The sequence below is a fragment of the Nilaparvata lugens genome, chromosome 13, assembly GCF_014356525.2.
Source record: "Nilaparvata lugens isolate BPH chromosome 13, ASM1435652v1, whole genome shotgun sequence".
NCBI classification, from domain to species: domain Eukaryota; kingdom Metazoa; phylum Arthropoda; class Insecta; order Hemiptera; family Delphacidae; genus Nilaparvata; species Nilaparvata lugens.
This window is the reverse complement of record NC_052516.1, coordinates 10,537,901-10,562,778: the sequence shown is the minus strand read 5'-3', so window position 1 is coordinate 10,562,778 and position 24,878 is coordinate 10,537,901. Positions and strand designations below refer to the sequence as shown.

Here is a 24,878-nt window from a genome sequence, read left to right as displayed (position 1 = left end):
TTCTCTTTTAATAATAATTGTTTATCAAGTACTTGGATTATTGATAAAATTTAACATCCATAGATTATCATCCATCAACAGAATTGTTTCATTTGTACTGCTGTTATTAGATTAAAAAAATATTTCTTGTATTTGGCAATAAATTCATTATTCGCTCAAAAATAAGTTTGAACTGATTCAAACAGATCTATAGTTTGAATCACGTTTGTTAAACTTGATTAATTCGAAGATAGTGCATATGGGACTTCATATCATATAATAGCTCTATGTAATATGGCAGATGCTCTAAATAATAAAACTGAAATAACAATAAATTGTATCAAGATAGTTGAAATACATAGTCTTGACTACTGGATTACTGAATTCTCATGAAACCAAAAACAGTGTTATGATGACTGTATAGTTATAATTTAAAAGAAAAAAGAATTATATGGATAATAGAATATTATTCCCTAAATTCTCCCATCATTATAGAAACTAGTTTTGTCTCCAATTCAGGGTATCCATTCATTTAATCATATGGAAACAATGTATTTGCTCAATTCCCTATTCATTTTATTACTTCAACAATAACTTTTTATTACTTCTATTCACTTATTCACAGTCCTTCATATCTATAAAAAATGTTTTAAGCTTAGCTAAGGCTCTATTTCTATGAGAAATTTCATTTTTCTTATCCTTTGGCATTTCTGCAAATGTTTTGGTGTAGCCATCCGGTTGGAAACAAGAATCCCATCCCATTTAATTCAGTTGTATTTTTTTATCAACTAAATACAATTTATCTCATCCAATTATTGTACTATATTTTAAAACAATAGTTGATTGATTTATTGTTTAATCGTTTTATTAATATACTGTGTAGTTTTAGGCATATTAATTTCGTTTTATTTTATATTGTTCTAATCTATTTTTACAACTATTTGCTTATATTACAGGCCGCACAATGTATGTGATTCCGTTCAGCATGGGTCCCATAGGTTCGCCCCTATCCAAGATCGGAGTGCAAGTGACTGACTCTCCCTACGTGGTGGCTTCCATGCGTATCATGACCAGAATGGGAGCTCCGGTCAGTTATTATTTATTTATTTCTCTATTTATTTATTGGATAGAGCAAACAATAAAAAAACAATTACTCAAAAATAACTCAATCTTTCCTAAAAAAATTGAGTTTAATTTTTTATATTATCTTATACACTATCTACTGTCATTTCTCACTTCTTTTATATTTCAAGAATAAATATAATTTTGAAGTGCTATGTTACTATTTTCACTCATTCCATACGGTAGCAAATATAATTTTGAAGTGCTATGTTACTATTTTCACTCATTCCATACGGTAGCAAATATAATTTTGAAGTGCTATGTTACTATTTTCACTCATTCCATACGGTAGCAAATATAATTTTGAAGTGCTATGTTACTATTTTCACTCATTCCATACGGTAGCAAATATAATTTTGAAGTGCTATGTTACTATTTTCACTCATTCCATACGGTAGCAAATATAATTTTGAAGTGCTATGTTACTATTTTCACTCATTCCATACGGTAGCAAATATAATTTTGAAGTGCTATGTTACTATTTTCACTCATTCCATACGGTAGCAAATATAATTTTGAAGTGCTATGTTACTATTTTCACTCATTCCATACGGTAGCAAATATAATTTTGAAGTGCTATGTTACTATTTTCACTCATTCCATATGGTAGCAAATATAATTTTGAAGTGCTATGTTACTATTTTCACTCATTCCATACGGTAGCCCTATGGTGGGTTCCACGTTATCGACTATTTCTACTTCTTGTGAGGTTTTCAGATTTAAGATACCGTAGTGAATAATTAAATAATTATTTTACCTTTTTAAAAAACCTAGGAGAGACTATAAAGTTTCAGATCGATGTAAATCAGGATATAATAGTTGGGGTCTTTAACAAGTTCAAGCACTACCTCTGTAAACAAAGCCGTAGTGCATTCGTGTGACGTCAGCAAAGGTAGGGCTCCTACACCAATAGAAACACTAGCTGATATAGATCAGATGAATTAACGAATTTTTATTAGTGTAGGAGCCCTACCTGTGATGACGTCACACGAATGCACTACGGCTTTGTTTACGGAGGTAGTGGTTCAAGACACTTTCCATTCATAATCTACTGAATCACACACCTATAGAGAGGTCCACGTTATAATGGCAGTGAAGAAAGATAGGAGAACAACGTTGCTGATCCTCTGTCTTGTCAATGCCTTCTATAGACGGTAGCTGATACAGGTTTATCGATGTAATTTTAACTATTTATTCTCGTTTCAAATAATCAATTATATTCTATTAAGCAAGAAATCAAATTTTCCAATAACTTCATAATGAATTTTTGTTATTAAGATGAAATATCTTGTTAATTATCAATTCTCTAAAAGACGATCTGGCAACAGAACAAAGCGAGAAAAAGACAGCACTATCTGCTTTATTGAATGATAGACAAGGATAGCAATACCATTGCTAATCAAACACTGCCATTATATCGTGGACCTCACTATATTTTTACTCCCTTTCATAGCTCTATTTATAGGTCTAACAATACATTTTTATAATATGCGAGTTACTTGTCCTTCTGGTATATGTATATAAGTATATAAGCTAATATTTATTTATTTATTTATTTATTTATTTATTTATGTATTTATTTATTTATTTATTTATTTATTTATTTATTTATTATTTATTTATTATTTATTATTTATTTATTTATTCATTTATTTTATTTATTTATTTATTTATTTATTTATTTATTTATTTATTTATTTATTTATTTATTTATTTATATTTATTTATTTATACATTGCTAGATACAATATAATTCTGAACAATGAATGATTGGGGGAGGAACAACAGGCTTAAAGCCCAAAACTGTTTCTTTCCCAAATTTGGATAGAAATCGTCCAAAAATAGTAATAAAGAATATTTATTGTAAATGATTGTATAAATACATAAAAAATTAAGCTCTGGTAGCTTATTTGTTTATAATATGTTTTAAAATTTATTCACTTGAAAATGCTGTTATATCGAACAATTTTGCATCATATCTGATAGCAGTGTTAACCTTTACTTAATTTAACATAACTTGATGAATTACTGAATTCTATTTTCGTTTAGTACTAGTTGATGAATTACTGAATTCTATTTTCTGATTCGTGTAGGTTCTTCAAGAGATTCTAGCCAACCAGAGCAAGCCGTTTGTTCAGGCCACTCACACAGTGGGAAAACCACAGCCCTCAGGCAAAATGGCCATGCCCTCCTGGCCCTGTGACCCTGAAAGGACCATTATCATGCACAGGTTTGTTGAAAAAATATTCCAAAGTTATTTCATGCTGTAGTTCCAGAAAATTAAATGAAAATTATCTTTATCAGGATGACACAATACTTGAAGGGCCTTCTTTATCAGTTTACCTTGAAAAATACACAATATTGTTTGTGAAGTACAAATAAATGGAATAAAAGTGATATGAATAATAATACGAGTAGAGTAACACAAGTTGCTATAATACTATACCATAGAGAAACGATGGCATAAGTAGATATCCCATGGTATAGGGCGTTTATGTCGCAACTTTTACTGTTATCCCAAGCCGATAGTTCACGTAGTTCTTTCCCATGCAGCTGTATGACGCTGGTAGTCTCTCAAATTGTGCCGTTTATACACTCTCACCCCAACAAACCAGTAAAAATTGACAATAATCGACAGTAATCGGCTTGAGATAACAGTAAAAGTTGCGACATAAAGTTCCTATACCATGGGATATCTACTTAAACTATTGTTTCTCTATGACTATACTCTGTCCAATTTCGCATGAGCTCTGAAGGATTATAGGCCGACCCTCGCTCCCCCACGCACAGGCACACACGCCCGGCCTACCTGCGCCATTGATATACTATGTACACTACGTAGTATACAGGTAGGAAGACCGTCCCTATACTCACACACACAAAAGGAGACTGTGCTTGTGTGTGTGAGTAGTAGGAGGGTCGGCCTAATCCTTCAGAGCTCATGTGAATTTGGACAGAGTATAGTACCTATTAAAGCCTCATAAGTAGGCTGTGTAATGGAATAGTGTTATAAATACGGTAATTATCAAAGAAAAGTCCAAATAATGCTGTAAACCAAACAAATGTTGAATCTTCATTCAATAATTATTAACATTTCAATAAATAATACAACCTCTCAAAATTAAATTTGATTTTCTGAGTATTTTTACTCTGGAGAGATGTACTTTTCAATTCGTCAATCGAAGGAAAATAGCCAATAATATTATACAAATGATTCTCTAGTGTTTTCACTTATACCATAGAGAGAAGTTAGCATAATGCTAAATATATCTTATGCTAGATTTTCTCTATGCATATACAATCTGTATGGGGGGGGGAGAAAATACAGTATCTTTCAGAAGTATCATTATCTTTCAGAAAATTGGATTGTTGGAGAAAGTACTGTATTTGAAAAGATACAACTTATATTCATAAATAACAGGTATAGAATCGACAAGTATTTGTTGAAACACCGCCGATTTATGAAGTTATATCACATTATTATATTATCGTTATTCTAATTGCATTCATTCTTTATCCTCATTCATTAATTATTTATACTTTGTAAAACTCTTTGAATAACTAGCATTATCGTCATTTAATGTAAATTCGTGTATAAGCCAGTGAATATTGTAACATATATAAATAAAGAAATCTAATCTAATCTCCTTGCAAAATTCACACAACTTATTTTTATTTAATAATGTAGTTGTGTGAATAAATTTACTCATTTTCCAACAGCTCAACTATTAACTACTGTATTAACTGTTATTTATTACTTCTTCTTCTTCTTCTTCTTCGATGGCGCTACAGCCCAAATCGAGCCCTGGCCTCCTCAATTCTGCGCCTCCATTCGTCACGATCTCTTGCCTTCCTTCTCCAGTTCCTGATGCGAAGGAGTTCTGCTGCATCCTTGGAAATACCATCCGCCCATCTCAGTCTTGGCTTCCCCACCGGTCTCTTGCCTCCTGGCTGTCCCATATATATTTTCCTGGGGGCGCGAGTGTCAGGCATCCGCTCCACATGCCCTGCCCATCTTAAACGTTTCAGTCTGACATATATGGACAGGGGTGGCTCCTTATAGAGTGCAGCTAATTCGTTGTTATTTCTTATTCGCCAGACACCCTCATCACACACAGGTCCATATATTCTACGCAGCATTTTCCTTTCCCAGCGGTCTAAATTGCCTGCTGCCTTTGATGTTAATGTCCAAACTTCGCTTCCATACGTGACCACTGTACGTATTATGGACTTATATAATCTAGCCTTTATATTTCTATGGACGCTTCTAGACTTGAATATCTGCAGCATAGAGAAGAATGTTTTGTTCCCCGTATTGAGCCGCTTCTGTATTTCTTTCATCTCATCACTGTCCGCTGTTATATTAACTCCCAGGTAGGTGAAGTCTTTCACGTTCTCAAAGCTGTACTCACCCACCAATAGGTTTTGTTCTCTTCTGTTGTGCTGACGTCTGCTTTGATGTAGGAACTTGGTCTTATCACAATTCACCTTTAGACCAATCTCATTAGCTGCATTTTCCAAGTTTGTGAACATTTCTTTGACTGCTGCCACTGATCTTCCTTCTAGGTCCAGGTCATCTGCATACCCTAATATCTGCTGGGTCTTGTTTATTAATGTACCACTTGTATCTGCCAGAGTCCCTCTTATCACCCTTTCTAGTGCAAGGTTGAAGAGAACTGGTGCTAGGCCATCTCCTTGTTTCAGTCCTTGTTCCACCTCAAACTTATCTGTCATTTCCCCATCTATCTTCACCTGACAGGTGGTCTTCTTCATTGTTGCTCTGACAAGTCGTACAAGCTTTGTTGGTATTCCAAGATCAAGCATGGTTGAGTATAGCTTTTCTCTGTCGATGCTGTCGTAGGCCTGCTTGAAGTCTATGTATAGGTGGTAGACATCTATATTGAACTCCCAGAACTTTTCTGCTAACTGTCGGGCAACAAAGAGCTGATCTGTCGTTGACCTGCCTGATCTGAAACCAGCCTGATACTCTCCTAGTAATCCCTCAGCATACACATCTATTTTATCTTTGATTATTGAGGTGAAGGTTTTATATGCTGTTGATAAGAGAGATATACCTCTGTAGTTTTTGGGCTCAAGTCTATCACCCTTTTTATAGATGGGGCATATGATGCTCATGTGCCAGTCTTCAGGAGGGTCTCTGTTTCCCACACAAACTTTATGAGATGGGCCAGTTTTGTTGTCAATTGATCTCCTCCATACTTGAGTAATTCTCCTGTAATTCCATCTATCCCTGGGGCTCTGTTATTCTTTATTTTCTTCAGTGCCTTCACAACATCATCAACCGTGGTGGTTCAATGATTATTTCATCATCAATTACTTCTAATCTCTGGTCTGGCAGTACATTTTGGTCTAGGTTGGGGTTAAGCAACTGACTGAAGTAGGTCCTCCATCGCTCCATTATGCTATCTTTATTTCCAATTATTTTTCCATTCAGATCCTTACAAAGTGTTGTTTTTGGCTTGTATCCTTTCTTGAACAGGTTTACTCCTTTATATGCCTCTCGGGGGTCTTTCTTCTCAAAATCCTGTTGAATTTTGGTGACCTTGTTGTTGTAGTATTCTCGTTTTTTCCTTTTAATCACACTTTTAGCCTTTCTTCTAAGAATATCATAGTTTGCTTTTTTTGCTCTAGTTGGCCTTTCTATATAGTGTCTCCGGGCCTCGTTTCTTTTCTGTATGGCCTCCTCACACTCATCATCAAACCAGCTCTCCCGTCTTGTTTGGGTACTATATCCAATAGTCTCCTCTGCTGCCTGGGTAATAGCCCTCTTCAGATCCTGCCATTCCTCCTCTGTTGTTCTATTTTCCTCCTGTGCGTGTACAGGTAATTGAATGAGATTCTCCAGTGCCTCTTGATATTTCTTTCTTTCACCTTCCTCCCTCAGTTTATCTACATTCAGCTTTGGTGGCCTCTGCTGCCTTTTATTGTCTTTACTGCGAATTCGGCATCTAAAATCAATTCTCACCAGATAGTGATCAGAATCACAGTCCGCACCTCTGCAGCTCCTTATGTTTGTGATGCTTGTAGCTGCTCGTCTATCCACCAAGACATGATCAATCTGATTATGGTGCTGTCCGTCTGGTGATGTCCAGGTCCACTTGTGAATTTCTTTTCTTGGGAACTGTGTTGAGGCAACTATCATGTTTCTTGACATTGCAAAATCCAGGACCCGCATTCCATTGTCGTTGCTCTCTTCATGCAGACTATGCAATCCTGCCACTCTCTGGAATACCATCTCCTTACCAATTTTTGCGTTCATGTCTCCCAAAATCATTTTTATATCATTAGAAGGCATGCTATTGTATGTCTGTTCCAGCTTGCAGTAGAATTCATCCTTAACAGCTTCATCTTTATCTTCACTTTCGGCATGCACATTTATTAGTGAGAGGTTGAAGAATTTTGTTTTTACCCTTAGGACGCATATTCTCTCATTTACTGGCTTGAAATCTATAATATTCTCCTTCATGCTATTTTCCACCACAAATCCAACTCCAAGTTCATGCCTGTCTCCCTCCTTGCCACTGTACATCACAGTGTGAGACTGAGTGTCAAACACTCCCTTGCCTGGCCAACGCATTTCCTGTATAGCAAGTACTTTTACTCTATACTGTTTCACACATTGTAGTAATTCTTTCAAGGCACCACTTCTGTATAAGCTTCTCACATTCCATGTTCCCATAATCAAGTTCAAGTTATTTATTACTATTGTATTCTTATATAACTTTAAAGTGAAAAAAACACTCACATTCTTTGGTGTGGCGACGACCGTTTCGTGCTGGTATAGCACATTCTTAAGTTGTTATTTATTATTAGGTATTTCCTAAAATAATTTATTTTATTTATTATTCTTGAATACAGAGAAGCCTACGATGAAATCTACAGCTATGGCAGCGGCTATGGTGGAAATTCACTGCTTGGAAAAAAATGTTTTGCTCTCAGAATTGGATCAGTTCTGGCTAGAAAGGAGGGTTGGCTTGCTGAGCATATGCTTGTAAGTATTGCTACAAGTTTGTTTGTTTGTTTGTTTGTTTGTTTGTTTGTTTGTTTATTTGAGATACATATGAGAGCACAAGGATAATATCCCATAATTGCTCTCTTAACACATAATACAAGTGAAACAATTTAAAAATGAATATTTAATACAAATATTGAAATAGTTTTCAATGTAAATTTTATGTTCAATTGTAATCTTTGCGAATGCCTCTGTCCTTCTCTTATACTCATGTCTTTTGGCTCAACTCACACTTACGCGACTCAGGTCCAGAAGAGAGGTCGACTCGACTCAGGTCGAGAGCATGTGTTTCCAAATGGTGACACTCAGACCAGTCGATTCTAGTCTCCGCGATGTCACCATTTGAAAATACATGCCCTCGGCTAGAGTCGAGTCTCTTCTCGACCTGTGTCACATAAGTCTGAGTTGATCCTCACCTTTATTTTCCTACCTATGAACACATGAAACATAGCTGTCTGTTCTTCTCCTAGTGAAATAGTTTTCGAATCATATTTCTATTCCTTACATCTTGTTTACTACTTCCCTCGCTGTTTTTGATTTGGTTTCCTTTCTAATCAACTTGACCCTCCTCCTTCATTATATTTTTTGTCTTCATTCCCCTTTTTTATTTTTTGAATGAATATTTAAAATACTACCTCACATTATGTTAGTGACAATACATTCGCCATTCTATTAATTCCCATTTTCATGTAGATTTCTCCATTTCTCTTTGTAGATCATTGCAAGTTTCCAAGATTGATAAAGTTTTCGGCTTTTAGCATGTTGTTCTTTTGCCAATCATTCATAGTTGAGAATGATACTGTATTGTATCTATCAATGCATGAATACAAAAATAAAATTTCCTTCTACCCTCAGATCTTTGTAATTTTTCTAATAGATGCATGTATATCACTTAAATTATTATCTTTTTTAATTGCTTATCTCGAAGTAGAAGCTTCATTCGCTGTTCTTGGAAGTAAAATTAGATTTCACTTATAATGTCAATTTTCGGATACGGTACGAAAAAACCATTTTTGTTCATGATTGTCTCTTTCTTCTGCTTTTGTAGTATTAGGCTGTATTTTTATGTAAAATAATGTACCTAAATATGTCCGCCTACCTTTTACCCTTTGTATATGAAATATGCAAATGATACTTACTTCCACCTTTGAATGTGGAATATCCTCAGTTGTCATGCTGAGTGAATAAAATATTGCTGATGACAAGAGAAATCATAGTTTTTGTGATTTGGTTTACAGATCCTAGGCATCACAACGCCGCAAGGCCGCAAGCACTATATAGCCGCAGCTTTTCCTTCAGCTTGCGGCAAGACCAACCTGGCAATGATGCAGAGTGCCCTGCCCGGCTACAAGGTGGAGTGTGTGGGTGACGACATTGCTTGGATGCGGTTCAACCCTCGCACACGCAAGCTGCATGCCATCAACCCGGAGAACGGCTTCTTTGGGGTCGCTCCAGGTATGTACATGCAAACTCAACTGTTATTATTTACATCAAACATGAAACATTCTAAGGTAAAATTCCTAAGCGACGATTCTATTCTTTCCGGAAAAATGAAAAAATAATGTACCTACTGATCAATTTGCGTTTTTCAATAAACTAGGTGATGTGAAAGGTATTTAAGAGGTCATATCTCCTCAACGGGAGCTAATTTTCCTAATCCGATTGCAGATTCGGATTCCTCGCTTCAAGGAGCATAAGAAAGCAGAGTTGATAATGATTTTATTCTTCTCGGAAAAATTAAAAAAATAATTTACTGATAAATTTGGGTTTTTCAATAAACTGTGTGATGTAAAATATATTTAAGAGGTCATATCTCCTCAACAAAAGATAATTTTTCTAATCCGTATGACTCAAGCCTCTATAGTCTCTTCTACGTTTTTTGAGATGATAATGAAATTACTTAACTATTCACAACTTTATGGCCCGGTTGCACAAAGGCCTGGTAAATTTTAATCATGATCAAATTCCACAAAAGAACCAATCAGAGATGGTTACTTTGTAAAGAAGGCTTCTCTGATTGGTTCTCGTGGCATCAATAAAGATTAATGAATCAGGCTTTTTTAAAATCAATCTTAAATCTGAAATCCTTAGAAGAGATTAAAATTGTCGATTGACAATACTGTAATTGAATTTTTATTTCGGCTTTTCACAGGAACTTCGAACGACACAAACCCCAACGCAATGAAAACAATTTTCGAGAACACAATCTTCACAAACGTGGCCAGCACCAGTGATGGAGGGGTGTATTGGGAGGGTATGCCTACCCCCCCGCCCCAAACCCAAATCACCGACTGGCTGGGGAAGCCCTGGACCACCCAATCGGGAACCCTGGCTGCTCATCCAAACTCAAGGTTTGTTTCAAAGTCTTATTCATATAGAAACTACATAAGTCTACTATGAACTCTGAAAACAAAGATTCAATATTATATTGTTTCGCTAAAGTGTGGTCCACGTTATAATGGCAGTGGAGAAAGATAGGTGGACAACTTTGCCGAACCTCTGTGTTGTCAATGCCTTCTGTAAACGGTAGCTGATACAGGTTTATTGATGTAATATTAACGGTTCATTCTCGTTTAAAATAATCAATTATATTTTATTAAGCAAGAAATTATATTTTCCAATATAAAGCATTTTTATAATCAAGATGAAATATTTTGTTTATTGGTTATTAATTCTACATTGTTAAAAGACGATTTGGCAACAGAGCAAAGCGAGAAAGAGATAGCGATATCTGCTTTGTTAAATGATAGACAAGGATAGTAATACCATTGCTAATCAAAAATTGTCATTATAACGTGGACCTCACTATAGAAGATCTTCTAGTTTCAAGATCTTCTTCAAATAGAACCTACGGTACATGAATATGTACGGTAGTAAAGAATGTGTACAGAATATGTTGTTCGAAAAGATATGTGCAGAATTATTTACAAATTCATCATTTTATATTGAATGTGTAGCCTACAATGTCTGAATTATGAACAAATTCAAACAGCATCAATAAAAGTAGGTAACAATTATGTACAACTCTAAAAAACCAGTTTCTATTACGGTATTTTATTATCTCGACTCGCTCCTTTCTCACAGGCATGAGCCCATGAGAAGAGTCTTCAATCCATCTATTTTTAATGTTAATATATTATTATTAAACGAAAATCCAAATCTATAAATGCAATTTCTCAGTAATTTCCATCCGTATTTTTAATGTCATAACTATTATGTATTTTGTTTCATTTTTGGAGACTGAAGAATTTCAATCCACACAGTGGACTGTGTGGGGTTAGTAAAGATGGATGTGTGGGGTTACAAGAAGAGATAAAATAAGAAATGAATTGATCAGAGGCACTGTAAAAGTTGGACCACTGGGAAAGAAAATGCAGGAGACAAGGATGATGTGGTTTGGGCATGTACAGCGACGGGAGGAGGATTATGTTGGACAGGATTTGGTTTTGGATGGTGTGAGAGGACGAGGTAGACCTAGGATGAGGTGGGGAGATAGAATAGCGGCTGACTTGCGGGAGAGTGGTTGGAGGAGAGAGCAAGCATTGGATAGGGCTTTGTGGAGAGGCAGACTAAGAGGAAGGAATGCTGACCATATTTAAATGGGATAAGGCACAGCCAAAGAAGAAGAAGAAAGTTGACAGTTAATGGGAAGGAGATTCCCACAGTCACCTAATTATTTATTTCAACTTGATAACTTGATGGTATTCAAATATAATGTAATCGAAAAATTTGGTGTGCAAAGACTTTTAAATAATTCAATTCTTCAGTAGAGGAGAAACTCTTCATTCTTTAATTATTTTAGACACGCAAAAACTAGAAAATACCTGAAACTGAAGACTTGACATTTCAAGAGTCTTGAATGGTCAGTAATTCCACTAAGGAATTAATTTCTATAACAAATCATTCTTTAATTATAATTATGAAAATAATCATGACAAAATTCTGATTCATAGTTTCAGATTGAAGATTTGGTGTTGAAATTGAAGTGAACATAACCTACATAATATTTGGACGATTTGTGACAAAATCAGGAAATTGAAGAAGTTTTGGGCAATAGCCTGTTTTTTCTTTTCCGACTATTGTATTGTTCGCTCTATCTAATAAATAAATAAATAATAAATAAATAAATAAATAATAAATAAATAAATAATAAATAAATAAATAAAATTGTTATATATGTGTTGTAAGAATTTAATTGTCTCTAAAGGTGTTATGAACAATTTTGTTCCTTTTGTGAACAATGTTTGTAAGTTCTTGTAGATTATGGGAACAGTGTTTTCTTTTTTTCATAGGTTTTATAAGCGTTGCAGTGTGTAGGCCCAAATAAAAAATATGAAAGTAACACATAACGTAGCTACATTTGGATTGTCGTATTTATACAGTTTTTATACAATTTATACAGTCGTATAGATTAGAATTGGAACCGTTTTGAGCTCAAGCCTGTGGTACTTTTCTGGAAGTTGTGTCGGAGACAATTATTAATTTAGGAATCTTTTATAGGTATCTTATAATTAAAACGATACCGCTGTAAATAACAAATAGTGAGTAGGTTTTTGATTCTGTATTCAAATTTTTCAAATAAGTGCAATATTTCTTAAGTTTTTAATTTATTTTGATACATTCTGTGATTTATAAAATCAACCTTCAAAATTCAAAATTTTAAATCATCATTCCTGGACCGAAAATCAAGTGACGAAGCAGTGTGAGATTACATAACCTTATCTTTTGGACAACATTAACATTCTATCAAAATTTTTTGGAGAGAAATAGTACAGGCTCAGCCTAGTTTTTCCTCCAATGTCATAATTGTATTATGATTATTGTATTTTATACAATAAATGAATAAAATGAAATGAATTAAACGATATCTTTACTATGGTTGTGTTATTTAAAAATGATTGAATAAATAAATATTCTGTCTGTTTTGCCCCCACCAGGTTCTGTGCCCCAGCCTCGCAGTGCCCCATCATAGACCCGGCCTGGGAGGCGAGTGAGGGCGTAGAGATAGAGGCCATCCTGTTTGGGGGCCGTCGGCCCGAGGGCGTGCCCCTGGTTTACGAGTCATTCAACTGGCAGCATGGTGTGTTCATGGGGGCCAGTATGAGATCTGAAGCCACAGCTGCCGCTGAACATAAGGTCAGTAACGCACGCTGTGTTACGTAATTTACTTAATTTTCTAGCGTTACGTAATTTCCTAGTGTATCTTTTAGTGCCGTTTGCACAGTATCAGTTTAAACTAAATTTCATTTTAAACTGGATTAAATCCGTATCAAGTCTCGTTTGTTATAATGTGGTTCATTTTGATTTCAAGCCACCAGCTGATTAAATTCAGTTTAACAAAATATTTCATCTTATTTACTAGTAGTTCTGTGAACAGTAGACCTCAAGCAGTATTCTCATCCACAAGTATCTGATTGAAACTATAGACCTTATGGAAATACAGCAATAGACTGGCTTCTCCACACATCTGTGTAATCACTTGTCGGCTGATTTATGATGAATAATTCTATAGTCTGATTTTTACTCTAATATTGGCGTATGAAGGAGGCTCCTTTTTCCTTTTATATTATGCTTGAAATTCAAAATTTCCAAAAACCTTGTATATACGTCAACGCGCAATCAAAAAAGGAACATACCTGTCAAATTTTATGAAAATCTATTACCGCGCTTCGCCGTAAATGCGCGACATATAAACATTTAAACATTAAGAGAAATGCCAAACCGTCGACTTGAATCCTAGACCTCACTTCGCTCGGTCAATGAAAATTCATCATGAAATTATTGAAAAATATAATTTCTTACTTAATAAAATATAATTTATTATTTTAAACGAGAATGAACGGTTAATGTTATTACATCAATGAACCTGTATCAGCTACCGTCTATAGAAGAGGCATTGACAAGACAGAGGATCGGCAACGTTGTTCTCATATCTTTCTCCACTGCCATTATAACGTGGACCTCACTATAGAGTAGGTTTTGTTTAAAGATATGAACTTGAGACCGGTTGTATTGAAAGATCTTATAACATTTACCAAAAACCAACAAAGTTTAAATGTGTAGCTAAAACGACAATAATGTTTGAAGCGTTCTCTATATAAATAATCCAGTTTTTTCACATTCTTCTATGCAGTTTAAAATGTTTCTGTATGAAATCTACTCTGTGAAAATAATTAAGGACTGAAAATTTTGTGAAGTGAACAACTACGGTACAAGACTTAACCTATTTCGGACTATGTGTAACATTATCTAAATTTGGGAGAGGAATGGCACAAGGTTACCTTATTTTTTTTCTACCTATCATTTACATTACATTACATTAATTACATTCCTGAATCACAACATCAAATTAATGATTGGGAGAGAATCAACAGGATAAACCCAAAACTGTTCCTCTCCCTAATTTTGATAAAAATAGTTCAAATGAGGTTATGAAAACACTTATAATTTTGATGATTATTATTAGCGTATGGCTTTGAATGGTGGGGAGACCTAATGGTAGTTGCTCCTCGCCGTATATAGTCCACAGTTCCCTAATGGGAAACCGGACACTAAGGTTTAGTGAGCACAATTTTGTTGATGTACTTATTGTATGAATCATTAAATGAAGGAAATCAATAAATTGAATCCATTTTTGTGTGCAGGGAAAGGTGATAATGCACGACCCGTTCGCAATGAGGCCTTTCTTCGGCTACAATTTCGGTCACTACCTCCAGCATTGGCTCGATATGGAGAAGAAGGCCGACTGCACTCTTCCACACATCTTCCATGTCAACTGGTTCCGTAAGGATAGCAATGTGAGTATTTAGAAAATTAAATAAAAAGAAAACTACGAATAGGCTACCTACTAAAAGAGGTTGACGTTGTTTTTCTCCTCTTCTTCTTCTTCTTCTTCATTTTTTTCTTCTTCGTCTTCTTCCCCTGTCCTATTCTTCTTCTTATTTTTTTTCCTTCCTCTTATAATCTTCTTTTCCCCATAATCTTCCACTTCTCCTCATCTTCTTAGATTAGAAGATGATAATAAGAAGATCTCATCATTTTTTCTTCTTCATCCTCTACTTCAACTTCTCTTCTCCTTCGTCTTCTTATTATATCCTCTTCTTCTCCTTTATTTTCATTTACTTGGCTTGATTTCAATTCATTGAGCAGATTTAAATTGAAACCAACAACACACCTTTAGCTCTATAAATAACTATTTTATTTTGTATTTTAAAAAAAATGTATTCTTTATGAACTCTATTGAAAATATATTTCTCCCAAATTTGCTGACAGGGCAAATTCCTGTGGCCCGGCTTTGGTGAGAACTCGCGCGTGCTGGACTGGATCATCCAGCGCATCGAGGCAGGAGACAGAGACAGCAGCACTGCCTGTCGACACTCTCCTATTGGCTATCTGCCCACTAGGGAGTCGTTCCAACTGGCCAGCCTTAGCGAGCCTGTCGACTTCGATCAGCTGTTCAGCGTCGACAAACGCTTCTGGCAAAAGGAGGTACTAAATAATGCTTTCACATATTGTACCTTTTCAATAAATAAGCAGCAACACCTTCAAAATCTTAATTCATAAAATCTTTGGCCCAGTTGCACAAAAGCCTGTTCTATTTTATTCCCGATAAAATTACAAGAGAACCAATCAGAGAATAAGGGTTTTCTAAGAAGAAGGCTTCTCTGATTGATTGTCATGGCATTTGATCGAGATTAAAAGTTAACAGACTTTCGTGCAACCGGGTGTAAGCAATACCTCCGTAAACAAAGCCGTAGTGCATTCTTGTGATGTCAGCACAGGAAGGGCTGCTACACCAATAGAAATTCGTTGATTTCAGCTGATCATCAGCTAGAGTTTCTATTGGTATAGGCAATACCTACTATTACCTCAGGCCCCACGACTAATTAATGACGTCATAACATGTAGATTGATTCTTCTTAGATCATAGTAGTTTCTACTAGCTTATCAATATAACTTTTGTTACTGTATCGTTTTTTTTATTGGATGGAATAGCCTACTATCTAAATTTCAGATTAAATACACTTGTATTTTATCAAATAGAAATTTTATTGAAATAAAAACACTTTATTCTACAAATGCAATAATTTATCCATACTTTCAGCTTGATGGACATAGGCCTACTCGATTCAGTGATAGAGCTATTGATAAAATTCATCTCAACCAAAAATACTTAATAATAGCCTGTATCAGAATCGAAGGAGAGGTAAATCAAAGATAAACCAAATTTGATGTAACTCTTTTTTAGGAAAGAGGCTCCCACAAACTTGATCACAATAAATCTGTGGTACAAAGAAACCCATCAGGAGACTGTTTTTCAGTTAGGTAAAACCTTTAATATTATGGACAGTTCCAACACTTTTCATTTACTTTTTAATTTATCAGTTCAAAAGTTCTCTCACACACTTTATTTACACTGTTCTTTCACACTTTAATTAAATTTCCCCACTCACACTTTATTTACACTGTTCTTCTACACTTCATGTAAACCGTTGTTTTGTAGAATTAAAGATCTTTCTTCTTATCGCTCGTATCCATTCTCGTTTCAAAGTTTCATCTTTCGAAAAAAAAAATACCGTACGGATCGAAACTTTTTGAGTCTTGTTATAATTCCCGCAACAATCAGATACACAACAGTATCCCATGATTTAAAACCCCAAATTCATTATTACTTTTCACAAACGAATATTAGAAGAATGATAAACAAACCATATTCATTGAAATGGAAGACCGTGAAAATCGAATTTGTAATTCTAATTTTGTTGATTACCATATCAGATGTGATAACAAGCATCAGCGCTCTTATTTCGCTTGCTTACCGCCAGTAGATCATGGATCTACATGTGATGACGTCATAGTTTATTAGAGATTAGTTGTGGCAATACCTACTATTACTTAAGTAATAGTAGGTATTGGTTGTGGGGCCTGAAGTAATAGTTTCTATTGGTATAGGAGCCCTACCTGTGCTGACGTCACACGAACGCACTACGGCTTTGTTTACGGAGGTAGTGGTGTAAGTCTCAGAATCCTAAGGCTCAAATTCACCAAAAACGAAAACAAGGTTTGAGCAGCAGTTAGTACTAAGTCAGATGATTTTGAATTGGTTTTGTAATATGATTTCTTGTTTATTTACAATCAACTGGCGCTTAAACCAAGTTTTCGTTTTGGTGAATTTGGTCCTAAATCATTGAAGTTTTAGAACTTTTAAATATCATTTAAAATCTAAGGTCCGGTTGCTCAAAAGCCTGTTGAATTTCAATCAGCTGATGAGAAATGAAATGAGCGTGTTTGTGGCACATAAGTCTGTAGGGACCTTTGGAACCTTATTAATCTATAAACAATATCTTAACTTTTTTTTGTGTAGTTGAGAAGTTGATATTGTGGTAATTATTCATATTAAATAAGAAGGCTAACAAATTGTCAAAAACCACAGATTTATTGAAAGTTACGGCGTTAGAATGGTGTAACAACCGACACCGGTCTTTCTAACTTTCAATAAATCTGTGGTTTTTTACAATTTCTTAGTCTTTTTATTGACCGAGCGAAGTGAGGTCTAAGATTCAAGTCGACGGTTTGGCATTTCTCTTAATGTTTAAATGTTTAAATGTTGCGCATTTACGGCGAAACGCGGTAATAGATTTTCATGAAATTTGATATATACGGTTTATATAGTACGTATATACAAGGTTTTTGGAAATTTTGCATTTCAAGGATAATATAAAAGGAAAAAGGAGCCTCCTTCATACGCCAATATTAGAGTAAAAATCAGACTATAGAATTATTCATTATAAATCAGCTGACAAGTGATTACACAGATGTGTGGAGAAGCCAGTCTATTGCTGTATTTCCATAAGGTCTATAGTTTCAATCAGGTACTTGTGGATGAGAATACTGCGTGAGGTCTACTGTTCACAGAACTACTAGTTTAATATCTTAACACCTATCACAAATTCAATTGAACCGATAATGAGATTCACGTTATAAAGTTGGTGGAAGTTATAGGACCACAGAGTTGCCAATTTTCTTTTACCACCGTCTACGTAGATAGCCTTGATTCAAGTTATTCAGTGGTACTACAAGAGATAAATAAATGAATATGATTTATCTCCATGATATATGATTTTATGTCAATGATATTGACACGACATTCGCTACAGCTCTATTGAGAAATATCAGTGTTTCAAATGTAAAATATTTCTTACAACTGTCCGAATTTTTCAACTACTTTTCCAGCAACTAAACTTTCAATTTCTCATGCTTTTTCAGGTTGAAGATTTGAAAAAATACTTCGACGAACAGCTTCCAAACGACGTTCCACAGGGAATCGCAACCGAACTGAAAAATCTTGAGTCCAGAATCAACGAGATCCAAGAATAAGATGAAGTATTAAACTATTTTGCTTTCCAAATTTAAACAAAACTGTGTTTGTCTGCATACGATACGATAGAAAATCTATGGCTTGAGATTAAACCTCAATTATCTTGCTGTATGTGTGAATAATCACTCATTTTAATAAAATATATTATTCGATTTTATTTCAAAGCAGAGAGATATAAATACTGTATTGTGTTTTCATGAAAGTTGAATTTTACCATAACCGGTATGTTGAGGATGATATATTTAAGAATGTATTTTGAAACTAGCCTATACCCGCGTACTAAAAGAGAAAAATATGTCGTTTTTGAATATTTTTAATAGATTAATAAGTAGGGGTAGTTACTTTATAAGAAGTTTGAAACAAACGGCTGTAAGTTGGAATCTGGTGGATCCTCAGCAGATTTAATTCTTGAAGGAAACAACATTTTATTAGTTTAATAACACTACGCTCTTGAAAGACAGCTTCATTATCAATATTATTGTTACGGTATTATCCAGAAATATATTTACAACTTTTATACTATGAGGAAACCTTTAGTAGGCTGTTACAAGCATCTGTCTATTAGTATTTTTGTATATAGAACTAACTCAAATAGTCTCTGAAACATAATAAATCTCACTGATAGTCTAGTTTTATTATTGAGAAGATATTGCTATATGTATTATGTTAACCGTATAATATTAAGTTCGAATTATATTCTAGGAGAATAGAATGTTAGCTATGTAAGGAAATAAAAATGAAAACCGTGAAAAAATAAAGAAATTTGAAAATCAATACTGTATTGTTCATTTTTACTTTCCTTGTCCTATTACCATAGGTAAGGAAAGTATTGCTTTCCGAAAAAAATTAAGGTACCCCAATTTCTAAATTTCTATACGTTTCAAGGTCCCCTGAGTCCAAAATGTGGTTTTTGGGTATTGGTCTGCATGTGTGTGTGTGTGTGTGTGTGTGTGTGTGTGTGTGTGTGTCTGTGTACACGTATCTCATCTCCCAATTAACGGAATGTGACTTGAAATTTGGAACTTAGGGTCCTTCCCCTATAAGGATTCGATCAAATGCAATTCAAGATGGCGGCTAAAATGTTGTCAAAAACAGGGTTTTTCGCGATTTTCTCGAAAACGGCTCCAACGATTTTGATCAAATTTATACCTAGAAAAGTCATTGATAAGCTCTATCAACTGCCACAAGTCCTATATCTGTGAAAATTTCAGGAGCTCCGCCTCATCTATGCAAAGTTGGAATTTAGATTTTCAATTATCAGGCTTCAGATACAATTTAAACAAAAAAATCGAGTGGAAAAGATTGAGCATGAGAATCTGTACAATTAATGTGCAGTAACATTTTCACCTAAAATTGGAAATAAGCTCGAAATTCGAGAAAATGTGATTATCCAATTGCAAACTGTTGATTCTATTAAATGATTCACTATGAAGAGATAGCAGACCTCGTGTGTCTCCAGCGTTATTGCCCTGTCACCAGCTGGCTCAAATCTTTGAATAGTAGACTTGAGATGCACGGGAACACTACCGTCACGTGATCAATTTTCATAACGGCAAGGAAAGTTGTGTGAGTGCGCCACACCAGATTTTTATCCTCGAGATTTCAATATTTTTAATTTGTTGGTTTAGTTGTGCATATTGAATATTGATAATATTTTAATGTTTGAGTGAATAACTCACTGTGTATTGTAGCGAAATGTCTCATATTATAGCACGACACTTGTTACAGTAGGTCAACCTCTATCCATAGTCCGAATATCAACCAAATCTGGGAGATTCGCATTTTTCATGAAATCCATGAATCAATGATTTTTGCAAAAACGGTCAAAATTTAAAATCGCTCAAACTGTCAGGAATGATTATACTTGAAGAGAGGAACAATAATATGTCATCACATTGGCGAAATTCACTCCTATTCTTGAGTTATAAGCATTTGAAGATGAGTGATTTCTCTGATCTGAGAGTGGAGGGAAGATTATTATATTGTTGAATTTTTGCAAGGCTGATTGATTGATTGAGTACTTTATTTATGTAGATTACAATATATTCTGGCTTATACACTTATATACAATAGCTTACAATACAGCAAAATTATAGATGAATTTACATAATATAGACTAAGAAAATAATTATTGAAAGTATATGATATGAAAAAGCAATTTGTAATATAATAACTATAGAGCACAGAAAGGCTGCTAAGAGCACAGAAAGTATCTTTCACACTCTAAAGCCCAGTTGCACAAAAGCCTCGTCTTCAATCTTGATTAAAATGTAACAGGCTTTTGTGCAACCGAGCCTTGCAAATTGAGTGATTTCAACTTAACGCTACAAAAACTCGTACTTGTCTATAGTGTTCTTTAAATTGTCGACTTACAGCTTATTATTTAAAAAAAAAATACTAGACAAAATTTGTAGAGAATAAAATTTTCTTCAAAACTGTATGGTCAATCATCCTTGATATATCAAGGTTAGGTTGCAATAAGAAAGCACAATACTGATGCTCACAATTTTTGACCGAGCGAAGTGAGGTCTAAAGGTGCGTACAGACTTTCGCTCTGCTCCGCAACCGAACGTCACTCCAGCAGAGCGATTGATGATCGACCCGGGGAGCAACAATGGTTCGACCGGGGAACGCGAGAAGATCTAACATCTTCCGTAACGTTCATGATGGGTGCGTGGGCGGCGCGACTGTAGTTCGATGGAGGAACGAGGGCGGTACGAGGGAGGAGCGTGCTCGGTGCGGGTTGGAAGAGCGTATATGTGTACGCAGCTTTAGATTCAAGTCGACGGTTTGGCATTTCTCTTAATGTTTAAATGTTTATAAAATGTTGCGCATTTACGGCGAAACGCGGTAATAGATTTTCATGAAATTTGACAGGTATGTTCCTTTTTTAATTGCGCGTCGACGTATATGCAAGGTTTTTGGAAATTTTGCATTTCAAGGATAGTATAATGGAAAAAGGAGCCTCCTTCATACGCCAATATTAGAGTAAAAATTAGACTATAGATCATCATAAATCAGCTGACAAGTGATTACACAGATGTGTGGAGAAGCCAGTCTATTGCTGTATTTCCATAAGGTCTATAGTTTCAATCAAGTACTTGTGGATGACAATACTGCGTGAGGTCTACTGTTCACAGAGCTACTAGTTTAGTTATTTCATCATCAATTCCACATTCACATTAATTTTATTTCAATAAAATGAAATTGAAATAAAATAAATTTGGCAATGAAATTATTAGTTAACAGTGTTTCATCAACTTCTTTGCTTTTTGAACTTCAAAACTCTTGTAAACCTCTAGTTTTTTTGGAAGGATTATCAACTCAAACTACTAATTAAACTAAACACTTTTGGAATAAAGATAATTTATTTATTCACTTATAAAGACAATGATAGAAGAAGCTAAACAAATTCAAATTTCACAAATTTAAGTATCAAAATCACGACAATAAAACAAATGGCATAATTAAAATAAAATTCACTCTCATAACATAAACTATATACACAAACAATTTATCATGAACTTGAGAATAATAGGAAATATATATAATATTATATCACACTACTTGCAAGTTATTTATTTATTATTTCAATAGTGATTTTAGATAAAGATAGAGACTGATATTATAAGAGAGAGACGGTTCAGTGTAAAAGTATGCAACTTTAACGCACATAGAATGTATTTTAATTTAATAGTGGAAGATAATTTTATAAAGATACTAGAATTTATGAATATATTATAACAATTCTGGGTATAATACAGCTAGAGAATAAATTTTTATCACCAGATATTTACTTATTCAATGACTATGAGTACATAAAACTAATTGAAGTTAATAATTTATTTTCATACTGCTGTAGAACTGGGTGTGAGAAACAATCTGAAAAAAACACAGAAAATTATAAATCAATTCGCATAATAAAGTATATTAATAAAGCTACTTAAATGTTCAATATTTTAGAAAATAACTATAGTGATGTCCATGTTATAATGGCAGTGTTTGATTAGCAATGGTATTGCTATCCTTGTCTATCTCTTTCTCGCTTTGCTCTGTAGCCAGATCTTTTAACAATGCAAAATTAATAATAAATTAACAAAATATTTCATCTTAATTATGAAATTATTGAAAGATATAATTTCTTGCTTAATAAAATATAATTGATCATTTTAAACAGGAATGAACAGTTAATATTACATCAATAAACCTGTATCAGGTACCGTCTATAGAAGGCATTGACAAGACAGAGGATGGGCAACGTTTTCTCCTATCTTTCTCCACTGCCATTATAACGTGGACCTCACTATAGTACCCTTGTAATATTCTTTCCCAATTATTGGAAGCAATCTTATAGACAATATCTAGTCTATTTATTTAGTACTAGTAGGTAACCCGTGCTCCGCAAGGGTAATTGAAAACTTGACCTACAGAGATCTCAAAGAATTCAAAATAGGCCTACAACCATCCTCGGTAAATTAAGAATCTATATGTAAAATTTCAAGTTAATCAGTTGAGTAGTTGAGACGTGATGATGCGTCATTCGTGAATTTCCTGTCCCCTACGTGTATAAGCCAATTCTTTCCTTTATTATATTATAGACTAGCCGTCAGGCTCGCATCGCTCGCCATATCCGTCTAGCTAGGGGGCTCCGCCCCCTGGACCCCCGACTGGATCGTCCAAAAATGAGATCAGCAGGCTCGCTCGGCTGGCCTGCATTTTTCATTTGAGCATTTTTATCATATGTTAGGACGATCCAGTCGGGGGTCCAGACTAAACGTCTGGCTAAACGGATATGGCGAGCGAAGCGAGCCTGACGGCTAGTAATATAATATTCCCAGGAATAGCTCTGATTGAAGTAGCAGTACCCAATGAATTTTTCCGCGATAAAACAGGACCTCCTAAATAGGTATTTAGGAGGTACTGGATAAATTGGTATTTAGGAGGTCCTGGATAAATGCATTTCAATCTTCAACTTGGTGCCAACCTAACAAAGTCAACTCAACTTAATGCCAACCTGACAAAATGTTTAATTTAGTTACCAGAACAACTGTTTCGAAGAGTACTCTCTCTAGATTATAGTTCTATGTTAGATTCAAGATTCTTTATTGCCAGAACAACTTTACATTGTATGAGCACGTCAAAAAATAATAACAATAATATAACACTTGTGAAATAAAAGAGAAATTATTATATAAAAGTAAGCATATGATAAAAGAAATCGTATAATATATGAAGATATTACAATAACAATTTGTCTTATTATTTTGTCTTAGTCTTAGGAACAAACTACAATTCACTGGTTAACATATGGTATGGACATTTCAATTATAATGTTATGATATTGGAATAAGAAGAATATGCTAAAAGACGAACTTTAAACCCTTAAAAACCACCCTTAGAGTTAAAATATCGCCAAAAGATTTCTTAGTGCGCCTCTAAAGGGCCAACTGAACATACCTACCAAAATTTGAACGTTTTTGGTCCGGTAGATTTTTAGTTCTGCGAGTGAGTGAGTGAGTCAGTCAGTCAGTGAGTGAGTGCCATTTCGCTTTTATATATATAGATTTCTACAATAAGTATATTATCGAAATAATAGATTATAGATGATTTGAGAAAATATACTGACATAATTAGTGAGATGTGATTAGTTGAACTGGCGATCAGGCAGAGCGATAGGTGCAATCAGCGACCAGATGTAGAGAGAGAGGCAGAACCACGACGAGATGATTTTCACCCACATCGAGCCAGTGTTTGCGTTCAGCGTTTCCAGACTGGAGTTCGGGCTGAAACACAGACAAACATTCAAAATTAACATTTTAATACAAATCAAATAAAAATGTTTTATTCACAATTCAAACAATTGAGGGTACTGAAAGGTTTTCCGACGGGTGCCCAGTTACAGAAAAACAAGTTACAAAAAGTTAAATAGACTTGTCAACTTCACAAGTTGAATAAACTTGTTAAGTTTACAAGTCAAATAAGCTAGTTAACTTTACAAGTTGTATAAACTTGTTAACTTTACAAGTAGAATAAACTTGTTAACTTTACAAGTTAAATAAGCTTGTCAACTTTACAAGTTGAATAAACTTGTCAACTTTACAAGTTGAATAAACTTGTTAACTTTACAAGTCAAATAAGCTTGTTAACTTTACAAGTTGAATAAACTTGTTAACTTTACAAGTTATAAACTTGTTAACTTTACAAGTTGAATAAACTTGTTAACTTTACAAGTTAAATAATTGAAATTTGTTTCTAGACTGAGCTTGGTCTGGAAAACAAACAAACGAACATTGTTCATTCAAAAGGTATCACAAATTTGTGAATAGTTCATAACCAGCACAATTTGTTGATGGCTATACCGGGTAT

At 34.5% G+C, this 24,878-nt stretch overlaps 2 protein-coding genes across 12 annotated transcripts in view; one reads left to right on the top strand and one right to left on the bottom strand.

The window, feature by feature from the left end:
• LOC111058636 (phosphoenolpyruvate carboxykinase, cytosolic [GTP]) overlaps positions 1–19,286 on the top strand; it is a 52,054-nt gene extending 32,768 nt beyond the window's left edge. For all 10 annotated transcript variants that reach the window (XM_039439810.1, XM_039439812.1, XM_039439811.1 and 7 more), the window contains 9 exons: positions 936–1,066; positions 3,195–3,331; positions 7,981–8,113; positions 9,373–9,589; positions 10,287–10,485; positions 13,072–13,270; positions 14,779–14,931; positions 15,407–15,622; positions 18,401–19,286. In XM_039439810.1, the coding sequence (XP_039295744.1) occupies positions 936–1,066; positions 3,195–3,331; positions 7,981–8,113; positions 9,373–9,589; positions 10,287–10,485; positions 13,072–13,270; positions 14,779–14,931; positions 15,407–15,622; positions 18,401–18,511 (1,496 nt within the window). In that variant the 3' untranslated portion in view covers positions 18,512–19,286. The remainder of the gene's footprint in view (positions 1–935; positions 1,067–3,194; positions 3,332–7,980; positions 8,114–9,372; positions 9,590–10,286; positions 10,486–13,071; positions 13,271–14,778; positions 14,932–15,406; positions 15,623–18,400) is intronic.
• Positions 19,287–21,861: 2,575 nt separating this feature from the next.
• The window catches only part of LOC111058632 (serine incorporator 1), a 23,792-nt gene continuing 20,775 nt past the window's right edge, over positions 21,862–24,878 (bottom strand). For both annotated transcript variants that reach the window (XM_039439799.1, XM_039439800.1), the window contains 2 exons: positions 24,139–24,295; positions 21,862–22,394 (listed from right to left, as the gene is read on the bottom strand). In XM_039439799.1, coding sequence (XP_039295733.1) covers positions 24,157–24,295 — 139 coding nt within the window. In that variant the 3' untranslated portion in view covers positions 21,862–22,394; positions 24,139–24,156. The remainder of the gene's footprint in view (positions 22,395–24,138; positions 24,296–24,878) is intronic.